This window comes from Protopterus annectens, chromosome 1.part2, assembly GCF_019279795.1.
Source record: "Protopterus annectens isolate FY-2018-M chromosome 1.part2, PAN1.0, whole genome shotgun sequence".
NCBI classification, from domain to species: Eukaryota; Metazoa; Chordata; order Ceratodontiformes; family Protopteridae; genus Protopterus; species Protopterus annectens.
In genome coordinates this window covers 530,237,400-530,264,276 of record NC_056727.1, presented here as the reverse complement: position 1 = coordinate 530,264,276, position 26,877 = coordinate 530,237,400, and the positions used below count along the sequence as shown (strand labels likewise).

At 38.2% G+C, this 26,877-nt stretch overlaps 1 protein-coding gene across 1 annotated transcript in view; it reads right to left on the bottom strand.

Moving 5' to 3' along the window:
* The window catches only part of RDH13 (retinol dehydrogenase 13), a 407,557-nt gene extending 397,990 nt beyond the window's left edge, over positions 1-9,567 (bottom strand). The window contains exon 1 of the mRNA XM_044057463.1: positions 9,076-9,567. Coding sequence (XP_043913398.1) covers positions 9,076-9,140 — 65 coding nt within the window. The 5' untranslated portion in view covers positions 9,141-9,567. The remainder of the gene's footprint in view (positions 1-9,075) is intronic.
* Between the last annotated feature and the right edge of the window lie 17,310 nt (positions 9,568-26,877).

The following is a 26,877-nucleotide window of genomic DNA, read 5'->3' as shown; positions in this document are numbered from 1 at the left end:
CCTACAGATTAATATCTCTTCAATATATTAGGGTACATAACAATACACTACTGCTGTATCTTCTGTAGTAGTTTTATTGGGATATTTTCATTTTTGTCATCAATATTTTAAAAATACTACACAAGCTGTATTTTTTTCAGCAGTTTGGTGCAAATGTTTAAGACAATGTGCTGCTAGATCTAACTTCTGTGTTTGACTCCTATAGTGTCCATCTACCTACTGTGCGACTTACAGAAAGTCATGTAATCAGACATTGCTCCTTGGTTACTCCTGCAAAAAGTGCACATCCAGTGCACTTATCAAGTTAACAAACATAGCCCACTTTATGTAGCACTGAATCCTGCAGTCAATGCCCCTCCCCCCCCCCCCAAACCACAGTACACGTTATCTTACTCTGATATTTTGTTACAGGTTTGTCAAACCAACAAAAGCTAATACAGCAGCCTTGTATACTTAACAAACCATGATGGGTAACACCTCTTATTTACATCTCCTTTAAAATTTAAAGATATCTTTGGTTATATTAGCAGTGTTTTGTCAAGTAACAGGCTTCACAACTTCATTAAATGTTTCATCACTGACAGTGTTCTTGATTTAAGTAAATCCTGCTGGTGAGTATACCCTCCTCTAAAACTAAAATCAGCCAGTTTTAGGCACCTGCAATATCAGTAGCTGCAGGCACCTCCCCAATCATTCTTGACTGTCTGGTGGCATGTCAAAGTGGCTGCTTTTTGGGGAAAAATAAGGAGAAAAAGATTACTGATTTATAATCAGTGAATGAACATGAGCAAGGTAAGTGCTAGACATCAGTAAACCAGAATGACAGATCTCAGTGCTTACCTTGGATTTTAAGACGATCTGATGCTCTTGATCTTCAGGGATGTTTTTTTTTTTTCCCTTTCAGGAGAGTTTAATAAATATTGGCAGGACACCAGATACTACAACTGTCAACTTCTTTGCTCAAGAATTTCAATCTCCAGTGTTTTTCATCCTTAAGATTTAACATTTTAGTCTTTCAATATGTTTGTCTCAGAATTCTGGATGGCGTTATTGTGGCCTCCAGTAGCATGACAGTAAACCATAAAATACTTGAGAGAACACTGGGACCCTTACAGCTTCTACTGGTCTGGTAGTCCCCCACTTCTAGGAGTCTGGTGATCCCACACCCCAAACTGTATAAATGGACTTTGACATGGACTTAGTGGTGGTCAATCCCCAACTATTTTAAAACCAACCTTGCTTAGAGGTGTGCACAGAAGGTTGCTGAAGGTTGTGTGGCGGGCTGGGGATGATGTGATCATTACTAGTTTCATTTATATCATAATTAAACCTTAGATGTGCACAGGAGGTTGTTAAAGCTTATGCTGGGGCTGGGAACAGTGTGGTTATTGTTTCTTTTACTTTTCTTGCAAACCTCAGAGGACTGCAAAAAAAGGTTACTATAAGCATCCATTTTTTTTTGGGGGGGGGGTAGGCAGGATTTGTGTATCCTCACAAACAAATGTCTTGTTAGTTTATTGTGAGCTATTGTTTTTTCAGCATTGACCATTACACCTCGAGCACAACTTAAGTCTTCCTTCAAAGAGGCACAACTTAAGTCTTCCTTCAAAGAGAAAATAAGACTGAAATTCTGTTTTTACTCATGATTTTGTTCAGGCCACCACTGAATTAAAAGGGTGGGAAAATGTTCTAAAATTCACCTCACAGCATCTGTAACCCTATGGCTACTGACCTGTGTTAACCAAGTTAAATGGATACTACTGTGCTGTCTTGGTTGGGTAAGATGTGATGAAAGGATGCAAGGAAAACTAAAGCTGAAAAGCAACACTGAATTTCTTTCCTTAATCATAACTTCTGTTAAAGCCATCACTGGATGAAAGGTTGTATATAAATAAAAAAAAAAAAAGGATATGCATATAGGAAGTCATGGCTTCTTGAAAATGCTCTACAGTAAGGCAAAATGGAAGAAAAAGAAAAAAATTATTTGCATGGTGTGAGAGGGAAAACGGAGAGGAACAATGGAGAGAGAGAGAGAGAGAGAGAGAGTGCGCGCGAACACATGTGTGTGTGTGTATGTGTGTGTGTGTGTGTGTGTGTGTGTGTGTGTGGTGGTAGAATGCAAAACAGCAGGCAATGTCTAAAGCACCATTTCACCTAAGTCCATCTCTGTACACAGAGTTGTTGTAATGTACAATAATTGCAACTACATGCCAGTCACTGTGAATTCCCCTCTGTGAAATACATCAACACAGTGTACACAGGTTTACCGTAATGTAACGGCACTGTAGCTACAATTCATTTTGTGAATACTACTCCTAAAACTCTCAGCATGAACTAAAAGGTTGTTTAGGAAGGGTAGCAGTGCAGGGAGATACTTACACTGGATGTTTCAGGGCCCCCCCCCAACTTGACATTTTGTATAGGCCCCCCAAAATGCTAACACCAGCCCTGTTAACAAATACGTGTGTGTGTGTGCGTGTGTGTGTGTGTGTGTGTGTGTGTGTGTGTGTGTGTGTGTGTGTGTATGCACACAGACATTATATATGGATCTACTTTGTTTAAACAAAAGTACGTTTAAACAAACCTGACTTACCCGAAGCTAATTTCTCCGAAACGACATTTCAACAAACGCAAGGACTGCTGAATTCCTTTCCCTGTGAAAGGATCCACTTTGCCACCATGGTGAACTGTGCCCCCTCTTCCATTTAGTGCAATCTCAGAGTTCGTATATTTAAGTAGGGGGGTGTGGCGGGCATGGGGGATGCAGCACCCCCACTTTGGTGGGCTTACTTTTGCTCTGTTTCGTTGGTTAATTACCATGGTGGTCAAGTGGTTCCTTTCAGAGGGAAAGGAATTTGGCAGTCCATGCGTTTGTTCATAGGTTCATACTAGGCTATCTGCCCTAGTGCATTTACAAGCCTAGCCAGAGTGTGTTTGGCTTTCGCCACCCATTTTAAAATGAATTTTGCTATGCCCTTTTTCGAGGTTAGTATACTGTGCATCTGTCTAACGGTGAGACAGAAGTGATACCTGGAGTAAATCTATGATCTCCCATCCACTCATCAAGATTCCTCTTGAAGAGAGTCAATGAGGGACTCTGCCTAACCTGGACTGGGATTTTATTCCACAGTGAAGGGAGCCTCTGGGTTATGAATCTGTCCCTCCAGCATGTCCTATTTATTTCAGTGCTGAGGTTCAAGTCTCTCGAGCGCGTAGCTCGATGGGATTTGGATTTTCTGAGGTGCAGCATGTCCATTAATTCCGGGTTGGACATGGCTTTATACGTCAGGCACAGATCGCCTCTGAGCAGGCGGTATGCCACTGAGTAGAGCTGGAGTTTCTTTAACCGGGCAGCATATGGCATCTGTTTGAGCCCTTTGATCCTCTTGGTGAGGTACTTTTGGGGTCTTTCCAGTTGCTGCAGGTGTCTGGTAAGGCACATCCCAAAAGGGGCATTGTACTCTATTATGGGCCTGATGAGGGATGAGTAAAGAGGCATGATGACCTCCCCTGATCTAGATGTGAATCCCTTCAGGATTAGGTGGGCTAACTGATTAAGATTACTTTTTTTACTTTCCCTCTTTTGTCAATTTTGTACTTATTGTATATGTAATCAGAACAGTTTATCTGTAACTTCTATGATTTCACTCATTATAAATGTCATTTTCTATATATTTGCAAATAGTATTTAACTATTGTCTTCTCTATTTTTGTATTTATTATTAGCCAGGGTGTTTACATCTTCTAGATGATTACTAACCAGTGTGTTGTAAAATGTATCCCAGTATTCTGTATGTTTTTTCTATGTAAACTCTTGTTTTTCAGAGGGTGTTTTTTAATAGGGTGTTAATATCTTGTAGATGATTCAAACCAGTGTCTTGAAAATGTATCCCAGTATTTTGTATGTTTTTTCTATGTAAACTCTATTTTTATTCTACACTATTTTTTTTTTTACTTTTTCATCTGTTTTATCCTGGAGCTTTTCTCCCAGGGCCTCTACTGAAAATGGACATATATCCAGTTAGACTAGCCCGGTCAACACATGTAAAATAAAAATAAATAATAAATAAAATAAATATAAAATGATTTTCTAACCACTTTGGCCACGTGGTTGTCGAATGAGAGATTGCTATCAACTTGGGTCCCCAGGTCCTGAATTACTTCTTCCGTACTTAATGGATTACCATCTATGTGGTAATTTGTGGGCACTTTATTTTTGCCAAAGGGGATGACTATACACTTTTTGGTGTTTAGCTTGAGGCCATGGCTCTGGCACCAGTTGTCTGTTTCTATGAGGCCCTTTTGTAGGATGCTTGTGTCGGCTGGAGAGTCGATTATGGTGCCCAGTTTGCAGTCATCTGCGAACTTGGTCAGCCACAGTCCTTCCATGTTGGCCTGTACCTGCGAGAAATATATACCGAACAAGAGAGGTCCCAGGACTGAGCCTTGTGGGATGCCACTTGTAACTGGTTTGGAGTCTGACATGGCTCCAGCAATTCTAACCATGTGGGTTCTGTCCTTGAGCCAGTTTGCAACCCATCTAGTGACACAGGGGTTTATATCTAAGCTGGTGAGCTTATTTATAATGCCAGAGTGGGGTATTATATCAAAGGCTTTTGCGAGGTCCAGGTAGGCTGTGTGGACCTCCTTCCCCTCGTCAATGGCCTTGGTGACTGTTTCAAAGACATCGACCAGGTTTAAGAGGCAGGATCTGCCCTTAACAAAGCTTAACTGGGTAGGATCCAGTGTCTGTAGGTCCCCAATATCTTTATTTATGAGGTCAATGATGATCCTTTCCATAGCTTTGCAGACCAAGCTAGTCAGGCTTATGGGGCGATAGTTTCCAGGATCCGTTGAGGCACCACCTTTGTGGAGAGGGACCACTGTTGCTGTATACCACTCTTTGGGTACATATTCTGTAGTAAGGCTAAGATTGAACAGTAGTTTTATGTTTGGGTTTAGTTCTTCTTGGAGTTCCTGTAGGACGCATCCCAGGACACCGTCTGGTCCCACTGATGCTGTGTTTTTTGCTTTGGAGAGGGCGGCTCTTACCTGAGCATCTGAGATGTCAGGGGGGGCAGCACTCTGCTGGGATAGATATTTGCCCTTTTGGTGGGGAAGGGGGGGAGAAGTTTGCGCTGAACCTGTCAGCTAGGATGTTGGCAATGTCTGCGGGTTCGGTGTACTTTTTGTCATTTTGGACCAATTCTGAGCATATCTGGGAATTCCCACCCAGGTTTCTAACATAACTAAAGAAAGCCTTGTGATTATCCTTAGTGTCCTGTGCAATTTTTCTCTCGAACCTGGCCTAGACAATTTTATGAGTGCCCGTAGTTTTTGCTAATACTGATCAGAGATGCCTTCCCTTTTTGGGATTTTTCTCTATCATGTAGTAGCTTCCTCCTTCTATTGTATAGTTTGTTTATGGCTGGGGTCCACCAGACAGGATGCCTGCCCTTGGAGGATTGGGTCTCGGTTTTGTTTGGGATTGCATGATCCATGCATTCCTGAAGGTGTTCATAGAATGCGTTTATAAAGGATTCTGCGGTCTGGGCCGTATTTTCCACAGACCCGGGGGCTTTGAAGGATTACACCTCGGTTTTGAGGAGTGTAAAATTTGCTTTAGAGAAGTTTTTCTCTGTGATTTTCTGGGCAGGGGCTGGGGTCGGGATGTGAATAGTGAGATTAGTTTATGGTCTGATCTTACCAGTGAGGGATACACTTCTGGTCTGGAGCAGAGAGTCCCCATGTTGGTGATGATCAGGTCCAGTATGTTTTCCCCTCTTGTGGGAGTGGTAACAAGCTGTTCCATAGCATTTGAGTTTATAAATTCTAGGAATCTTTGGGCTAGGGTGTTGGAGCTAGAGTAATGCTCCCAGTCTATGTTTGGGTAGTTGAAGTCGCCCAATATAATGGTGTTTGGAGAGACCTTCATATTTTCTAGTGCTCTCAGGAAGGCCGAGTGGGGTTCCTGGGTTTGGGAGGGTGGTCTGTAGCAGGCTATAAACTGGAAGGCAGTTTTACCCACTGTTAGTTGCACATGGATAGTCTCTGATGTTTCGTGCTGTGCCACCAACCTGGAGGTGTGGGTATCTTTGACAAATACTGATACTCACCTCCTTTTGCGGTTCGGTCCAAGTTTTGGGGCCGAAAAACATGGTATGAGGTATAACCTGATAGTGCTGGGGTGCTCTCGGGAGCCTTGAACCAGGTTTCTGTTACTGCACAGATATCGATGTTCTCCATGCTAAGGAGAGTTTTGAGTGCGTGCATCTTGAGGTTTAGACTTCTGGCATTGAGCAGCATTACTCCTAGTTTCTTATCCCTTGTGATACCTATGGAGGTGGGTTTGTCTTTTGAGCCTTGCCTAAAAAAGGCACTATGGGGGTGGCAAGAGCCTTTGCCAATATCCGAAAGCCCAGCATTGTGGCTTGTCGAGCATGTCATCCCAGGCTGACAGGCATTGTAGCCCCTTTGAATGACACCAATTCTTAAGCCAATTTCATGAAATGCCATTTCAGAGAAATCAGCTTGGGTAAGTCAGATTCATTTAAACGTACTTTTGTTTAAACAAAGCAGAGCCATGTATATATATATATATATATATATATATATATATATATATATATATACACACACACACACACACACACATATACATATATATACACACACATATGTGTGTGTGTGTATCTTACATTTTTTTCCATTTCAAATACTTAATTGTTTGGCACGCCTGTACTTGAATTTGGTTTTCTAAATTTCTTCTACCCTTTATATGTTACAACATACAGGACAGTCTAACAAAGACACATACAGGAGGGTTAAAGTTAATGAGAGAACAGCTGCAAACAAGTCTATTTAAGGTCTAGTGCCCTATCGGTGACTAGATTTGTGACCTTTGGATGCAAAGGGAGTCCTGGGAGGACTCTAAGAGGAGTTAAATGTACTAGAAGGAAAGCACTCCAGAGAGTGCTCCTGTGAGGGAGAAAATCAGTTAGTCTATAAAAGCAGAAAGTACTTCAATTTATCCCCTTTTGTATGGAAGTGAAAAAATAAGTTACATGGACTTGGCTCTGCCTTTGTGTTCTCTGTTAGTATTTGCTCATTAATTTCTAGCCAGCTAGGTTGCAAAATCATGTGTGTAAGTCAACACCATATTTGAACTGAACTTGCGAAACCCTGAGAGCAAAAGAAACATTACATCTGAAATTAATTTAACTTGCTGAAACTCTGACTGTAAGGAAAATGTGCACCAGAACCTAAAGAAACTCCAGCTCTACTCAGCTGCTTACCGCCTACTCAAGAGGCGATCTCTGCCTGACGTACAAGGCCATGTCTAACCCGGAATTGTTGGACATGCTCCACCTCAAGAAAACCAAATCCATTAGAGCTACACGTTCCAGGGATTTAAACCTTAGCACAATAATAAATAGGACATGCTGGAGGGATAGATTTCATATCCCAAAGGCTTCCCTCGCTCTGGAATAGAATCCCAGTCCATGTTAGGCAGAGCCCCTTGCTGACCCTCTTCAAGAGAAATCTTGATTGAGTGGATGGGAAATCGTAAATTTACTCCTGGAATCACTTCTATGGCCCTGCTGGACAGAGGCTCAGGAATCTAGTCTAAAAGGGAGGCGAAAGCCAACACATTCTGGCTAGGCTTATAAATGCCCTAGGGCAGATAGCCTAGTACCTATCTATGAACCTATTTGAGTTGAACTGTGTTTGCCACAAAAGTTATGATAATTTGCTTTGTTCAAGTTTTGTTTCGGAAAAAGAATCATATTTATTTTATTGTATTTACTCATCCTATAAATACACTGTTCAAAACAAACACTTTAAAACTACAACAGCTGGCTCTAACATGTATTTTCTGCTAGAGTATAAAGGTACATATTGCAATTATTTAGCTTCTTATACATGAAATTTATTTTACTATGCTAGCTCGTTTTATTCATTTGTTAATTCATTGCTACAACCCCTAAGCATCTATGATTATATGTTATTTTTACATCACATGCCATCCCAGGCAGACCGATACATTTAAGCCCCATATGCTCCTGAGTTCACTACAATTGTTCTACTTCATGGTACCACCGCCTGCATAGGTTTTATCATGCTTTGTTACCATGCAACGAGCCCCTCCTGTGACAACCTGACACCACATCCAAACACAGACAAGTTCAATAACAGTCATCTGTCACCAGAAATGCCTCTGCTGCTTTTGCAACAGGCAATTTGAAAGTAAGGCAGGTGATCCCCAGTGTGTGCACTCACTCACAAACTTCACACTCCTGGAACCACGACCTTACAGGAAATTCGTAAAGGTCATGTATTGACTTGGAAGCAAGAATTTTAAGTGATCACTGATCTGCCAAAGGGCCAGAATATGGCAGAGTTTGGAGTCCACAGGGCAAAGTGACATCATATCTATTTTATCTATTTACTTTCGTATATCATACATTGTATGATGCAATAAATAGCCAGACTGTGTCTGAAATTGGTCCACTGTGATAAGTATATTATCCGTACCTCTTCACAACTTGGCGCAAAAATCAGAGACAACGTAAAAGGAGACAATAAGCAGAAATCAAGGACATATTTTAAATTTTACTCTTGCAAACTTACAGAATTGCTAAAATAACAGGTTTTTCATGAGCATACATTTTATTTATAGACTGCAGCAATTTCCAGAAAACTACAAACTCTACGAGGAAAAGAGCAAAATATGAGACATTTTGCAAAATTCAACAAACTTAACTAAATAAGTCACCTATCTCTGCTCCGCACAGCAACACAGCACCGCATTCAGGCAAAGTAGGATCGAGGTAAATGAGGAGTACCAAAAGAAGTTACCAGGAAAAATATGAAAGTTTAAAAGTAACTATGGCGCAGTTATTATCCATAAACTTAACTAATAAATAAAAAATAAATCAATGTATAAGGTAGCATTTAATACATGCTTAGCACACTTTGCAAATCATCCAATTACACTCTGTAGGAATTTCAATAACAAAAAATCAGATAAGTATGTGGGAAGCACACCAAGTTATTTCATCTGGAATCACTTACTTGACTAAAACCGTACCACCAACAATAGTCCCCACAACGGACACAGGTAAAATATATCGATTCATCACGACAGTCGAATGCTTATACTTCCCTAATTATAATTTCAGCGCTTCTTCGGTAGTAGGTATAATTAAAGTTGAAGGTCACGACTTCCGCAACACAGCAAGCTTAGGTGTTTCTGCTGCTTTTCTTTCTGGGTTGGAGAACTCCTCATCCTCTCCTTTAAGGACTGTATGTCAACCGCCTTACGGTTACACAGCACATAGCCAACATTTGTTTAGAAACAAAATCAATAATAATAATAATAAAAACGCAAAGTGGACAGTGTGGTTAACTTACTGTTAAATTCTAAAACATTTCATTTAATATCCTAACTAAAAATGGACTAACTTGCCACGGACAGACTAACAGTTTTAGGCTACCATTCATATGATATAAAACTAGTTAAACTTCTGCCGGCAGTAGTTAACTGTCAGAAAGATACGTGTTGCCATAAATACTCCTTCTTAGGAACAATAGAAAAGTAGTTTTCGTGGCGAGGGAACACATATTGAAACGTACACTGTGTGTTAAAAGATATATATATATATATATATATATATATATATATATATATATATATATATATATATATATATATATGCGTGACAATACAGACGCATAGTCTGTATTGTCTTATACATATATATGTATAAGACAATACAGACTATGCGTCTGAGATCCCAACAAGCAATATGAAGAATCTAAGTAGGTAAAATTATACCATGGTACTAGGTGCAACATTTATATACTTCCCTACTCAAACATAAATCAGCGAGCGCAAATTGTGAAAATAAAGTTCAATTTTAAATATTTAAGTGATGTAGACTGGAAACCCAGATATAACGCGGTGAACGTATTGAAATGAATTATATTTACAGGGTTTCCACATTTTCGGATGGCCGAAGTGGGATTTTTTTCCTGGATATCTGAGATTCTGCTGGATAAACCGTACCCACCACTGCAAAGGATTTGGTTTCAGCTTTCTGCCAAAGCAAAAACTTACACTTGGAGAATTTGACTCGTCTTTGTAGTTCCATATAAAATTGAGATGTTTCAAATACAAAATAAATATTTTATGAACTAGTAATGGAAACCTTATGATTTTTGTTGTCCTTAAATCACAGGACGCTTGTAATTTAACTACTGAAATAGGCGTTGTCACATACGCAAATGTTGGGAGTGAGAAGTTAGGTATTTTACTGATTTGTATACCTGACTCCTCAGCTTTTCAATGTCTATAACTTATTTTGCCATCTCTAAGTCTTTTTATCTAAACACTGCATCGATTCATTGTATAGCATAGTATATTTTAGTTGTATTCATGTACCCTGTCATCCCATTTTTCATACAGTTTAATCGTATCGTCAACCATCCTGAGAACACATTTCCATATATATTTCCATGCATAATTACAAATAAGTGTAGTATTTTAAATCTAGAAATATCTACATGGAATTCGATGTCTTCCCCCCTCTCTACAGCTGAACACCCACTGCCAGCACCTCTCCTCTCCTTCCTCATTAACTGAGCTTACTGAACCCACCTCAGCCACCCCTGAATAAACACTATTCCGTCTGAGGATGGTGAGGAGATCAGGGACATTGGTGCAGTGTCACATATCTGCTGGGATAAATCTCCTAATCCCTCCCACCCCTTGGAAGCTCTGCAAGCTCTTGTGTAGGTGATGTGTCACGGGTGCATGCCTAACCTCCAAATTAATGTTAAACCCAGAGCTGGATTATGATTAAATGGGGTCCTAGGCAGGGTAATGGATCAAGCCCCCCCCCCCCCCCAAGCAACTCTCCTAGCTAATGCAGTTTCCCATTACTTTGATATTTCTCACTAGTTAACATAGACGTCGTTCAAACTTGCCAGTGTACATACTATACATTTTATAACACAAACACTTATAGCCATTTGCCAACCAAAACAATACAGTCTCACAATGAAGACAGACTTAGCATAAGCAGTAAGCTTCTCCGCCCTTGAAACTCTCATTCACTGAAACGGCATTGAAATCCACATTCAAAGAAAATGCATCTGTCCAATGGCAGATTAAGTTTACCTTTGGGCTGCTTTCAAACCATAGGCCCCTTGCACAAATTTTTAGGACCATGCATACATGCATGTGTTCTTTGATGCACCATCCTGATTGTATTAAATTATATTCCTTGTATAATATAACACCAGTTGTTACAGTGTGTTTTAAAGTTGTAGTTTTGAACATTTTTCCATTAAGCAATGAAACAAAACATATGAACCAATAACAACAAAACTACCCATTTCATAACATTCAACCACAAAAGGCCACTAAAACTTTTGTCATTACAATCCACCAATATCAGTAAATATACACAATGTCTCCAGAAAGAAAAGTCACCTGAATAATTCCACATTAAGGAGATCTATAACTAAAGAAGAGGTTGATGCATGCAAACAACTTTACATTTCAGTGTTTCATGTCCAAATTAAGTGTCTGCTGCCTTTGAAGAATACATTGCCCATGCTATATTAAAAAAAATTGGTAAGCTGATAATATTGTAATAGGGAGTGGCTGTTAAACTGACAACAGGTTCATAATTACTGGGCATCTCATCCAAAGGAGGACACACTTTGGAATACAGCACCCCTATCACTCCTTAAAGGGCACTGCAATATCAGCACTCCAACTACATGGTGTAGGAGTACAACCCATAGCCATCTGCACCCAAGGCGAGTATGCTACCTGTTAAGCTGCTAACACTGCTTTCAAATTTTATAGCACAAACATTGATGAGTGCTGTTTGCTAAATAAAACAGTTATACATTGAAAACAGACCGAGCACCAGCAACAGTAAACTTCTCTTCCTTTGAAACACAACATTCCTTGAAAATGCAGTGAAACTCAGCATTCCATGAAAATGTGCATTGAAACTTAACAGCTCCTGAAAATGCCTCCCCGATGACAGTTTGGTAGTTGATGTAGAGGATTCAGGCTCTAGTCTCTAGTAATCAAGTTACAGTGCTTGAGCATGAGTAAGTTAACCAACCTGCCATCCCTAACTGGGGCATTTTACATAAACATACGCACACACACACTCTGTTCTCAATATTTGCTTGTCTCTTTCATCAGATAAAAGGAATGGGAGCAAGCAATTCTTCATGCTTAAAACTCCTGTGCTGAAGTTCCAATGTTTAAATTTGCATGCATCTTTAGTATGACTCACGCATAGACATTATTGAGGACACACACACACACACACACACACACACACACACACACACACACACACACACACACACACACTGAAAGAAATTTAAGATTTTATTTGAATTAAATGTAGTGGCAGCTCCCAGCCAGTATGCCTCCCAAGCCAGCAGGCTCTAGGCAACTGCATAGGGCACCTAGTGTGAGATCCAGATTTGGGTAAACTCACACTGTGGCATGGATTTCACCAGGCTCGTAATACGGCTATATATTGCCGCAAGGTAGGCTACCTCCCTTCAGGATGGGAGAGCCGACATCAGGTGCTCACTATCACCCACCTACGTGGCCCTGCCAGTGCCCATGTGGCTAATCGAACATGGGTCATTTGTATTGCAGTAAGGGCTTTATCCCTCTGTGTCACAAGGCTACCCCTTCTAATGTCTTTTTTGTCCTCACTTTAGAAACATTGTAGAATGTAGCAGATGCCTTTCGAAACTGTGTTTCACAATTGTACTTTTATTTTTCAGAACTCCTGAGCTGAACCAGAAAATGGTCCAGCTGGATCAGTGTCGTAGCCCAGTTTACAAATACTGATAAATAATTTAAGAAAATATGGTACCTGAGGTGCACATCTACTCTGTGCCATCTGGGTTTCCCACTAACTTACTTGTCATTATAAATTTGCGTTGTAAAACATGTAAATTATTATATTTGTTGATTGTCACGATTCTCAAATGTGCTGATTTTGTTGATTTTTAGTTTTCATGGTTATATGATTTGTGACATGTTTTGATCAATATAAGCCACTAAAATACATACTAAAAGTAAAAAATGGGGCTTCATCACCATATATTCTGTTTGAATTTTAAATTATCTGTGTGTGTAATTACATATTATAATATACTTTATTTATTACACACACATATATGTTTGTGTGTGTGTGTGTGTGTGTGTGTGTGTGTGTGTGTGTGTGTGTGTGTGTGTGTGTGTGTGTGTTTGTGTGTGTGTGTGAGAGAGAGAAAGAGAGAGTATACATACATTCATACACACACACACATGTATTTTACTCAGATGTTAGTGTGTATGTAATATGTGGGAATCTATTGTGTGTGCTACATAAAATGTCTTGTAGGTTTAGGGAACAAGTTTTATGATGAGTGGCACAGTAACTATACCATCACACTCCATTTATACATTTTTCTTCTGTGTTTTTATGCCAGAGATTTTTTTCCATTTACTTATATGGGATACATTAATTGCATGAGTTTCAACTAACTAGGGCTTTAGGTTGTTTGCATAGCTTTTTTCTGAATGGACATTCTTGTGAATGCTTTCTTTTTTGTAGTTGTTGCGACAAATTGTAATATAATATAATATATATTGTTTGAAGTTACAGTTCATTTATTTTATGTGTTTAGTTGTTTAGTGAGGTTTATCTTACAGTTTATTAGTTTTGCATTTTTTTTAACTTTGGTTAGATAGAATAAGGTGTGCTTTTGATGACAGTGCCATGCTTTAATTATTTAACTGTGGTTATTATTTTCTTTACCCATTTTGTTGTAATAAGAACACATTTCATTTATACAGGGTTAATTTAAGTGAACATTTTATTTTTATTATCATTATTATATTATATTATATTATAATTATGCTGTATTTCCCTAAAATACCTGAACTGGCCCGAACTACCTCACCTGTTCCTACAATCTCAACTCCAAATCATATATTCCATCCTATATCAGACTGATTTCTGACCAAGTCTATCTTCTCTCATCTCTCACTATTCCCCTACCAGACTTCTCTAAAGCTCAACCCAAGACCTACTAAAAATCCATAAACCCAAATCCAACACAGGATGCAACTTATATAGCTACCATCCCTGTATTGCATGGAACAAACTCTCACTAGAAATAAGGTCTCTGACTCACTCCAAACAATTTAAGCTAGCAACCAAAGACCACTTTAAAAAAACACTGGCCCTGCCATTGTAGTCACCCTCCCTGATATTACCTACCTTTTATAGTACTGTCAAACTAACTTACTAAAACTTACTATTAACTACGTCATCCTATGCTTCCTATGCAACCTCCAAAGCTTCATCTATACACTGCTCCCTGAAATTCTTATGTAACCTTTTAAGTTTCTGCTACTCTGCATACAAAACCTTATATTTACTCAACTCTCTTTTTAAACCAAACCATACAACTTATTCTACTTTTTAAACATTCTCATTTTTGTTTATAGTGCTGTTTTATCTGTCAACAATATGTATGTAGCTTACATATATATGTATGTAGCTTACGTATTTTAACTACCAAAATTCTCTGTTGCTATTTTTATTGAAATGTATCTGTATTGCTATTTTTATTACATTGTATATCTTTGGAGCTTTTCTCCCCGGGCCTCCGCTGAAAAAGGGCAATAGCTCAGCCAGGCACACCCGGTCAACAAATGTAAAATAAATAAAATAAATGTATATTATATTATATTATATTATATTATATTATATTATATTATATTATATTATTAGTAAAGTATTTTTGGATTTTGGAATTCCTATATAGTTTGTAAAGTGTTTTTTTTTTCATTATTTTTTGTTTCCTGTCCAAGCTGACCATCATCTATTCACTTGCTGTCCTGTGTCTCCCTCACTGTCCCCTGATACCACCTTACAGACCAGAAGCAGAATGAGAAATGTGGGATTACACTGGTATTACCCTTCCAGCTGAGTGTGTAGTATTGTGGTCAGGAAGTGGAGAACAAAGTGGAACTAGTTGCCTGCAGCATCACAAACACTGGTGACAGGGCTTTTCTAACACCTACCCCTTCTGCTGCTTGCTGCCATGCTCTGCAGTAGGCTAGGACAGCCTGAGGTGTGGTTTGTGAGAATGTGCCTGTCTTAGGCCCTAGGATGGCCATGTCTCCTCTGTCTACCCACATGCATCATTTAAGTGATCTTCCTGAGTTCTAGCCTCTCCCAGACCTCAAGGAATCTACCCTCTCCAGTATGAATTCCTGAAGATGAGCACACCCATTCTTCCTGCCTGTCCATCAGGTACCCTAGCCACTAACTGACCTTAGGTCACCTGACCACAGTTAGTGCTTTGTCTCTGTACAGGGTGAGCTGGCATGTAAAGTAACTTTTTTATTTGTAGTGAAAGGGAAATGCTGTCTGGGTTATAGTTTATTTCTTTATGTCTTATTTAGCATTTTTAGAGTAAATGCGGTTTTGAGCTGAGGGGGTTATTTTAAGCTGGCTAGGGTATTACTCTGAATTTGAATGTCATTTCTCTTTTTTGTGTATGTAGTGTTTAAAGATAATTTTGTTTTTTTACATTTTAATAAATAGTAAATGGCTCTCCATATTCATAAACAGTATACACTTGCATAAATGCTGTTTAGTACTCCATCCTCAGTTTGCGCAGTATGTTTAGAGCTATATCATGGCATTACCACAGTTCATTATGACATGTGGTACACAGAAACAAGGAACTGTTTCTGAGTTGTGCACAGCTGCACTATGCACACTAGTTCCTGTGCAATTTGGTCATTTAGTTAATTAGCACATTTTCAGGACTACATCCTGAGCTACCTTTTATTAGTAGTAGTATTTTATTAGTTTGCAGTACTTCCATGACCTTGGTATGCAACATGTGCACAGTCTGTCAGAGGGTGCACACAGTGGTTATGGACACTGGGGGTATTATTATTATTATTATTATTATTATTATTTTTATGGCTGGGTTATAACATGTTGGAGCTTTAACATTTTATGCATGACAGTCACTGGTATCATTTAACTATGTTGTCCACTGTTGTAATTTGTGCAAAGTGGTGGTTTTGCTGTTGGTGATTGATACAGCCAGACATCAATGCACCAAGTTCGCACCATTCTCCAAAGTATTGATAGACAGTGGTTCGTAAATGTTTCCCCTTCACTGCCACAACTGCAGCATACCCACAACTGTGAAATCTGTAAAAGAAGATGTGTGGACCCTCTTACTCTGATGTGTTGCTTTGCACTACACAGCTGAACAACAATATCAACAGTATCCTTGGGAAACTAAAAAATAATGATTTCTGTGCTAGCAAAATACAATATGTTGTATGTTCTCCTGTGATTTAGGCTAATCTGCTGCCATGACCACACTCTGCTCTATTGTTAGAAATGATGCAGTCAAGAAAGTTTTGTAAAATGTATGTCACTACACTGAAAGGTAGTCTGTACCATTACTCAATGAAGACAATTGAGCCGGTTCAATCTGATATGACATTCCTTTACTGCATACTAGGCAACATCCAGTATAACAATGAAAGATACACATGTAGCAAAACTGTACTTCAGCTTTACAGCATCATGACTGTAAGAATCAATGTCTCTCATACAAAAGAAGAAGTCCACATTTTATAGTCTTTTTCTAGCTTGCATCAGCAGTTTTGAGAATAAGTCTTTCCCATGAAGCTGGTCTGCTGACAGTTTGTTGACAGTTTATTTCCCATGTTTCAATCATTCCGTTCCTGAAGAATAACTCCTCGGCCTTGCTCTTATCTTGCATGTCCTGTTGATGAGACACAGCTGCATGCAAGAGTTCGTCTTGACCTGCTTGTAGATAATACATTTCACAAACTGCATAGTTTATAAAGATAAAATATTTTACTTCTGATTTCTAATAACAATGAATGCCAAGCTATATGCCTTCTTGCCAAGAGTATAAACTATGTGCACTTGTACTACACTGAAAAGCAGAGTATTTATTTTACATTTTCAGGCAAATTCACTGAAAGCCATTTTAACTTCTTCACTGCTGAAAGCAGAATATGTGAAATCTCACAATTTCTCCCATTGATAGGACCACCAATGCAGAAAAGTATGGGAGGTGTGCTTATAAGTATAAAGTCAGTCTTTTCATCCACAGCTAGACTCTAAACATAGTAATTATAGACCACATTGTTGACAGCATACAGTTCAGATGTCTGTGGTAAAAAAAATAAAAGTAATAACAATAAAGCATTAAAGTTTGTTTCATATAAATACACAGTATCTACAATGAAGTATTCCAACTTTCTTCATACAGACTGATTCTCATGCTGCAAAACCAGATTAATGACTGATTAAAATGAGAAAATGACAAAAAAGTTACTTTTATTATACATAACCCCTCCCTTCACCCAACAGTTGTAGCCACATTGTTGATGATATATACATCAGATGGCTGAATAATGGCTTCAGTAATGCATTTCAGCATTGTTTCACACAAATACACAATAAACCTGGCAAGCCTAGCACCACCTAATAATTGCCCCAGTAAGTTTTTTTCAGCTTTGTTTCACACAAACAGTAGTAAAAGTATTCCAGCTTACTTCTTGCAAATGACATTAGTCTTACAAAGCTAGAATAATGAGAAAGCAACAGCAGGGCCAGTCATTTTTATCCACAGACAGCTCCCTTATCCTGCAATTATAGATAATGTTGCTGTCTTTCAGATGTCCAATTCTGATATTTAAATGCATGAATAAATACATGAAATGAAGGTCAAGGTAATGCATTTCATATCTGTTTTACATAATGAATGCAGAAATACACAGTTGCTAGTTCCGCAGCTCTCAGCCTTCTGTGGCATTCTACCTGCCACATTCTGCAACAAATAGACAAAATGTGAAACACTTACTAGCAACTTCAACTAGAATGTTTACACCATGGTTAATAACTGTTTCTTCATACTTGCACATACTTAAAACATGTTTTTCCTGTGTAGATATGATTAATTTTACCTGCCATGGATATTTGTTTAAAACTATTACTAATGAACATGTGACAGTGTGACACCCATGCACTGGACCAGTAATTAAGGAGCCTCGCCACTAGCACCAGTGAGGGCATGCACAATGGGAAGGATAACAAGTACACACAATAAAGTACAATTTCCATTAAGAGCACATAGAGATCACAGTCAGTCCAGGGCTGGTTTCTCCCTTTCTCTCCAGATCCCCAGTAAGACTCCCCACTGACACAGCTATAGAGTACAGATCTCAGCCTAGTGGTCAAGCTAAAACCTCCAGCACCCTCTCTGTCCAACCAGTGCTTCATGTCCCTGCCCAAATAGTTGACACACACACACACACACACACACACACACATACTTTGTGATATGAGTTATATACAAACACACAGGCACTCCTGGGGAAGGCTGCCACATGTTTTCCAGCTATGCTCCCTTCTCTGCCCAGGCTATAAGGCAGAAGTCACTACCACCAATCACTAATATCAGCTACTAATAAGGCCCTTTCCAAAGGGTTACAGTTTTACTGTGCAATATTATTATTATCCAATTAGTAAGTATGACTAACAGCAAGATTTATTGGAGTGGCTTGGACAGTATCACTATACACATGTAATATTCTCTAGAGCTTAAATTATCTCTACACAAAACAGCCACAGTTGAAAGGTTTAAAAACATTTAATAATAAATAAAAACACAAGACAAATCTCCTCAATTCAACACAGTGCTAGTCAAGAGTTCAGACACAGGAAAATGCTTAACATAATACTTTAAAACAGTCTGACATAAATATAGAAAACAGCTAGTCTAATCTTACTATTTTCTATTTCTTGAAGAAACAATGTTCTAAACAACTTACATACATATAGAGCAAAGGCAGAGTACTGATGAGTAGATGTGTTCAGGTTCAGACCAAATTCAAAATGCTCTCTCTTTCCCTCTGAGATCTCTTAAATTGATAATACATCACTGCTGACTCATTTTAGGTTACATCATTTTTGACACTTCCGATTTAGCTTCCCAAGCTAACAGAAACTCAAAAATTTTTTTTTTGTAATTTGCACATGCAGGAAGCCACAACAGTAAAAGACATCATATATGTAAAATCTAGCAATTAACGCTGATCTCAAAACAATAGAAAGAATTTCCTTGTCTAGACATCACGTCTCCAAGTTTGAGATTAGTCATACAATGCTTGACTTATCGGCTTTCTTCCAGCAGAGTACACTGTGGTTACATTTTTGAAGCTCAGTACAACATATAGTTTAATCATAACATATAGTTCTCTTTTACATTTGTAAAACCAGCCTGTGGATTATATTAATATTTACAAATCACATAGAATTATTTATAAGATTCTATCTGGCTGGGCTGGCAGCCTTTCAGTTTTTCACAGACAGACATACTTCTTAATATAATAACTCAAGAATCAGAGACAAACACAACTAAAATAATGGAGAACAAAAGTCAAAAATCAGGGGCAAATTTTAAATATAGATGTACATGTACTCTGGGTCAAAGATCTGACATTGGGAAAAGATTTTAAGCACTACTTGTTTACATTTCAAAAGTTACTAGAATAACAGTTTTTGCATTAGTGTGCATTTTGTGGAAGAGATGAAGTCTAAAACTCAATTATCTGTCATTATTTAGTGATTGCAGTCTTTGGTGATTTGCAAGAAAATCAGTAATTTTACAAGGAGCAGACGAGAAATATGAGACAAAATCAGACACGTTTGAAACCTATGATGACAGACTTTCAATGTGGAACAGCATGGATGAGAAAGTTTTATTTAAATAAGGTACAGTTGAAAGGTGTAAATAGCCCCAAGCTGGAAAGCCATTCTTTGCCCATATATGGTTGCCTGCCAAAGCCAGCATCTAGAGGGGAAAGAAAGCTTACTTCAGACTACTGCCAATAGAAGCTTCAGCTTTTTTTCACACTTCATTTATTTTTTTTCTTCATCCTGCTAACTATACACTAGACAACAAATTAGGCAGAGCATGAGAATGATGGACAGAAAGACAAATTGAATGGACAGGTGTACAGCACATCCCCCTAGGACACTGCAGCTGCTTTTTGTTTGAGATACTTTTTTCACTTTAGAAAAAAATAGCTAAAAAGTGCTCCTAGCAGAACAGTGTCCTAGATGGCTGCCTAGGTTACCTATGTATAATGCTTGCAATGCAACAGATAAGTACTTGTTAGACAAGTGGCCTGGTCTGTATTTTTGCATATCAAATTAATTGTTCTGTACATCTTCTGTAAAGTAATAGAAATCACTTGTAGTGTACTTGCTGAATAGTATTCTAACATTACACATGACAAGCTGTTCCACATTTTGTGCTAGTCAGTTATTTCTCAGTAATTCCAAGATAGCATGTAACCTGACATTTTTCTGTTTTGCTATTTATTATGCTAGTGTCCATAATACCTTGCACATCAAAAAGCATACTGACCCGATAATCATGGCTCCCTATTGAAATGACAGCATGTGAAAGCTGAACAAAACACCAGAAACACTGGAGAAGAGTGAATCTTGAAAATCGCTCTTCTCCTTTAAACTTCTTTTTGCATGGTGGGGCAAACCCTACATGCACCCCACCCCCCCCGAACTTATATATAACAACTCCGAGATTGCCATACCTCAGAGAAAAGGGAATAGTCCAAGAAATTATATTGTTGGTATAAACAAGTCCAATCTTTCAGCCATTCAGTATCAGGATTTCAGGACTCAGTTTAGCAGGTCCTGACATTTCAAATGGTTACCAGTAATCACTCATAGACAGATATGTTACTCCCATGGTAAGTATCAACTTAGTTTTTTACCCTGCACACAGTCTTATGTGGATACAGAATTAACAACTTACAGACAATTCATTGTTATCATCTTTTTCATACATTGATACAGCAATCAGAAAAAAAAAAAAACACTAGTTTATATAGTTTTCCTACAGATAGCTCTAAACATGTTTTTAAAAGTTCTACCTTTATGTTTTTTGTCAACAAGTATTCTGTGCTTTTGGTACAGGCTATGAAATAACAGAATCATGGGTTGTAAGTTATGCAACCTTCCTTTGTTTGACAATGTATGCTGGCATGTACTGCAACTGGAAAGTCAGAATATTGTTGAATTTGTATATCTCATGCCTAACATTTAATGATGCTTAGTCTTCTCCCTTATATTTTTGTATGTAGCCAGTTCATATCATTACAAGAAAACGGAGTCTACATTATCCTTTTTATCATATAAACACAGGCAAAATCTATGCAACACAGATACATAGACTAAGATAAAAACAAGCAATTAATGTAATTTATGTGTTGTGTGAAGGCATACACATTTGAATAGTATCTGTCATCATTTCAAGTAATTTCAGGAGTACCTCAACTCATTCCCAAGTCCACAAAGACACAGATACACATAATAACAGTAGAGCTACTAAATGAGTGTGGCTTGAGGCTACAGTTACATGTAACCACTTTTGTTTTTTTGATTCTGCAGTGCACTTTCTGGATTGAGGGACTGTATATAGACCAAACTATATGTACATTTGCCTGCAGTTGTGTGCATCCATTACTTTACAGTTGTACATTTCTGGCATGGTCATTGCGTGTATATGCGCCATACTTCATTTTTATTTACATATATGTGTCCTCATAGAGTTTGAATGGTGTGAGTGTTTGTGTATGAGTGTTGTTCTCTGGCTAGTTCAGTTTCCTGTCCATATCTACTATTGTCCTGGTGATGGCTGAAAAGGGTCTGTGAAGGATCAGTTCTTTATCTAGTTAAGAAACAGGTGAAAAAATAATAATAAGAGCTCAACGTGCTCTCTGGGAGTCACACTCTAGTTGTATGTGTTCTAAAAATGACTCAAGACATTTCAATCTATTGTGATATATTCTCCTATTTTCAGTGACCACTGTTCAGTTTTGACCACTTTTAACCCAGGTAAACTACTTTTATTATCAGTGGAACTAATATCACTGCAGTTCATCCCTTCTTTCACAATTAGCAACACCTATTCCTACAGTAACTTCATGCAATAGACTAGTCTACAATAACCCTGTAAAGTTAATGCATATTCTGTTTCTTTTATAGGAAAATTCTTCTCCCTTTAGAAAAGACCAGTAAGAGACTCATCAGACATGGTTCACTTCTTATTTATGGGGTTGGATAAGTAAACAAACAATGCTTAGGGGATCCATAAAAGAGCAAATTCACTGGCAAATTGAGAAAGGCTATCCATACTCTGTCACAGGTTCACATCACTAACCAAGGCAGACAAATGTTCTTATCACAAAATTAGTCAGCCCTTCTAGTTGAGAAACCCTAGAGGTTTCTGGAGGCAAGTAGGACCTTTACAGGAAGCACTAGAAAAAGAACTTCACACATTTGTTTGCTATAAATGATAATATTATATGCCACCATTCCTTAAGAAAAGCTCTATTCCATTTTGCCAGTAACTTCACATCCTACCACCCCATTTTTCAATGTAACTTCATGAAACATGATCACTCAACCAGAATTAATTTGTTTTTAGCAAATCTCGTTATTTTTGACTAGAAAACTCCTGGGATCTATAACAGTTCATAGCCAACCTAGAGCCAGTGGCCACTGTCCTAGGCTCCCAAAAGTGTGAGAATTACCTCTCCATTATCCAATAAAAATATACACTATTATAACAAAGGCCACAATCATTCCACTACCTAAATCTGAACAAGCCTCAACAATTCAAAACTACTACTCAACTTCCTTCCTGTTTGTATTCTCCAAATTATTGAAAACTCTGGTATCTTCCCATCTACAAGATCATTTCACTTTATATAGCCATCTTTGCCATAGATAACACAGTCTTTGATGTCAGCACAATTAAAAAAAAACATGTTATTCATGCTGTAAAAATGAGGCAGGGTAGAATGAAGAAGGGAGAACCTGAAACACAGGATGGAACAAGGGTCTCATTCAGGCTTGTATAAAGATAATTGCATATATTCATACAACTCTAAATTGCAATCAGTACAAATACAACATAAACATCATAAAATAGCTTAGAACATTAAAATCACACAGAGTACATTTAATGTTATTGTCTAATAGCTATGCAAGTCTCAATAAATGCAGTGAGCTTAATTCAAGGGTTATTGTCACTGGATGAGAAACATTTTTGGGATACCATTATAAATTCCCCAAATATAATGCTGCAATAAGAGCAGTACCCATTCCTTAATATAAAGTGGTATGTCTGTCTTCAGTCCTGTGAGATGCATTTCCATGCCACTATCAGCAACCCCCAAAGCAGTCTTGCTTGAGACATGAGTGTAATGATGGGCAATGATACACCTAACAGCCTGATATAGTCAACACAAAATCTTTACCCCCAAGAACTTTGACATGTTACTTCTATTTCCTTCCACTGAGCCTGCAGTAGTGGGCACATAGTAAAACATGTGGCTAATTACCTAGTATCACAGCAGAATACCTCCAACCCCAGTTTAATTGCTTGGCATAATTAAACTCTATTCATTTTAAGTTCATAAAAGAAAAATGTAGTAAGTACTAGGAAAACGTCCTTAACTCATTATAGTCAAGTGTGCCTCCAGGCGTTTCTACAGTTACCTTCTACTGCGCTGCTAGGCATCAAATATTGCTTGTTCATATTTCCATTAATAATTCCAAAACCATGCTACATACAAGGTATCACAATATTTTATCTTGAAACATACATGATGGCAAACACAACTGTATTGCTATTTGACCTCTGTCAATGTGTATTTGTTAGAACTGTAAGGTGATAACTTAATTTTTAAAGGCTCAAGCCACACCCACTGGGAATTAAAGGTACGCACGCAAAAGAGTTGTAATTTAAGAAGGAATTTCTTACTAGGACAGGGACTATTAACAGCATATCCTTATTTATCTCCCCCAGTGTAGCCCTAGTTTATTCTCTCATCATTTCAAAGAACAAATATACCCCCACCCAAAAAATGTCCTTGCATGGGTTCAGTCTTTCATGATGTCATGGCAGGAATTTACAAATGAAAAAAAATGCAGGGGCTTTCCCTGTGAACAAAATTAAATGCAAAAAATAGCATATTTTTTAATCAAAATCTGTATTATCTGGTATTATATATCTTAAAAAGGTTGCACTCATTTCTAAAGGTTTATTACTTACATTCATTATGGAAAGTGTAGCAGTACACTTTAACTATCTTCATGCCCGTATTCAATTCAGTTATATGCCATTTCTGGAAACAGTATTACTATACTCTTTGTCAGCAATAAAAAGTAACCAATTTTAGAGTATGTACTTTTAATCTTCAATATAATTCCTCCTGCCAGTCTATAAAATGTCCATCCAGAAGAATCAATGGGGATAAGAAACTACTCATATTACTAACCATTCAATATTTTCACAGAAGACCAGTATCATAAACAAAAATAAACAAGTAAATAAATGTCAGTTTCAGTGAGTCTTCCTTTTAGATTTAACCCTGAAGCTAAAATAGCACAACTGCCACAGATATCAGGCACATTCATTTATCTCATCTAGAATTCATTCATAACTGAGATACTGCCCTCTACTCTGTACACTGCTTTCCAACACAAGACAATCAAGAACAAACAATGAATTTCTTGTTATCATTTTAACCCCACATGACAGCTGTATTAAAAATTTCTGCCCAACATCCTCAGAAATAGCTAACTTTCTACCACATTCCCAAATATTATATAAAAGAAAAAAAGAAGGTCAGCAAACAGGTTTTAACCCATAACTCAGACTGTGTGAGGTACAGTAGTATTCAATAATAACCAGATATAAAAATTTGCACTATTCAGGTATTACTGGACCCCCCATACTGCTTACTGTGATAGTAGTCATTTGTCATAAAATGCATGCTTTTCTTCCTTTACAGATTGTTTTTCAGTAATAACAGCAAAGAAGACTAGGGATACACACATTAAATAACCCATTTAAGTATAATATAGTCCCCCTGCACCCCTCACACCCCCTGCTCTTTAAATATACCAACTCCGAGGTCACGCTACAGTGGTATATTTAAAGGGCAGAGGGTGTGGGAGATGCAGGTGTGCTTGTCCCCCCCCCCGCATATAACCTTTTATTTTATTTTCCCTTTTTTTAATTTTTTTATACATAGTTGAAGTTCTGTAACTTCGGACATATGTGTTCGTACATATGGTTGTCGAAGCTATGGAACTTTGACTATGTAATATAGATTCTAATTAGCAGGGATTGTGGGGCCCCCCCCTCTAAAAATGCAGATTTTTACAATTTTTGTTGTTGTTGCTGTTTTTTTACCCTACCGGATATTCTTTTTTCCTGGTTTGGTCTTTTGGTGTTTGCTGTTGTGAACTTGCATTCTTCTGATAGGGACCTATACAACTATATATGCATATGTAGGCTAGATATAAATATAAACAAATATTTATGTACACATAACCTGCAGTATGAAGAATTGCAGAAGAGACCACAAGTCCATAAAATAATGAAGGTTTGTTGAACAGAAGGAAAATACTGATGCAGGCTTATCTTATACATACAGGTGAAGAAACACAAGGGAAAACAAAACAATGGCTGGGATTCAGAAACAGTTTTCACTTCACTATAGATGACTTTATACAATGATTGACCGCATGTAGGCTAGAGGCAGTTCAGTGACACACTGAATATGAGTGTGGACACTTGAGAAATACAGAAGCCACTATAATATGCAAATAGTGGTATAACAACATGACAATATGCAACAGAATGGGAAAGTGATTCAGAAATGTATATATTTCACAAGGAGATATGCTAACTCCAGAACTGCTAACCACAGATAAAATGTGGAGTTATGAGAGACAAACCACAAAAACATGTATGGGGTAGCCACTGCACTTGTAAACCTGTACATTCAAGAGGCTGTCATTGCCACTGTTAGTCATATTGTTGTTGTTCATTGTCCTCGTTAACACTAAGTTGTCCACTTGCACCTTATATGTCATGTCCCCTGCAACAATGAAATTGTAGACTGCAGTGGCATCATGCAAGAGCTGGTAAAGATGTGTTGCCCTCATGTTGAGGCCTGTGGGGTGCATGCAGTACCTATCCCAGTGGGCACTAAGGTATGTGTGGCTATGAGAATTCTAGTTACAGGGACCTTTTAACAGCTAACAGGGGACACCATGGGTGTATCCTAGACGTCTGCCTCAGGGGTATTTTACCAGTTCTGCAATGCCATGCTACAGCATATTGGAGAAGCATAGGTGGTTTCCATGTACCACACAGTCACAGAGGAGAAAGTCAACACTGTGATGCCTTTTTATGAGAAAACCCATTTCCTGAGGTATTGGGGGGGGGGCATAGGCTGCACCTTCTTTGCAAAAAGGGCCCCACCTGTGAACAGGGGATAAGGTATATTAATCTTAAGGTGGTTCCACTCTATCAAATGCCAGGTGGGTCTGTAATGTACAGGGCAAAATATATAATGCATCTACAGGCCACTTAAGCAGTGCCCACAACTTACACATATGACACAACTGAGCCTATTTCAGTAGTTTGTGAGGAATGGCTTTACCCAGAGACATCTTATTGGCAATGCCAGATATACTCTGGAGCCATTGCTAATGACACTTAGTAGAAATCTGCAGACTATGGCAGAGAACAGCTTTAATTACTGACTATCGACTGAAACTAAATGCTAAAAATACATTATTGTATCCTTTGTGAACTCATCAACCCCAGGGAACTACTACATTGACAATAGACCCTGTTAGTTTACCCAGTTGT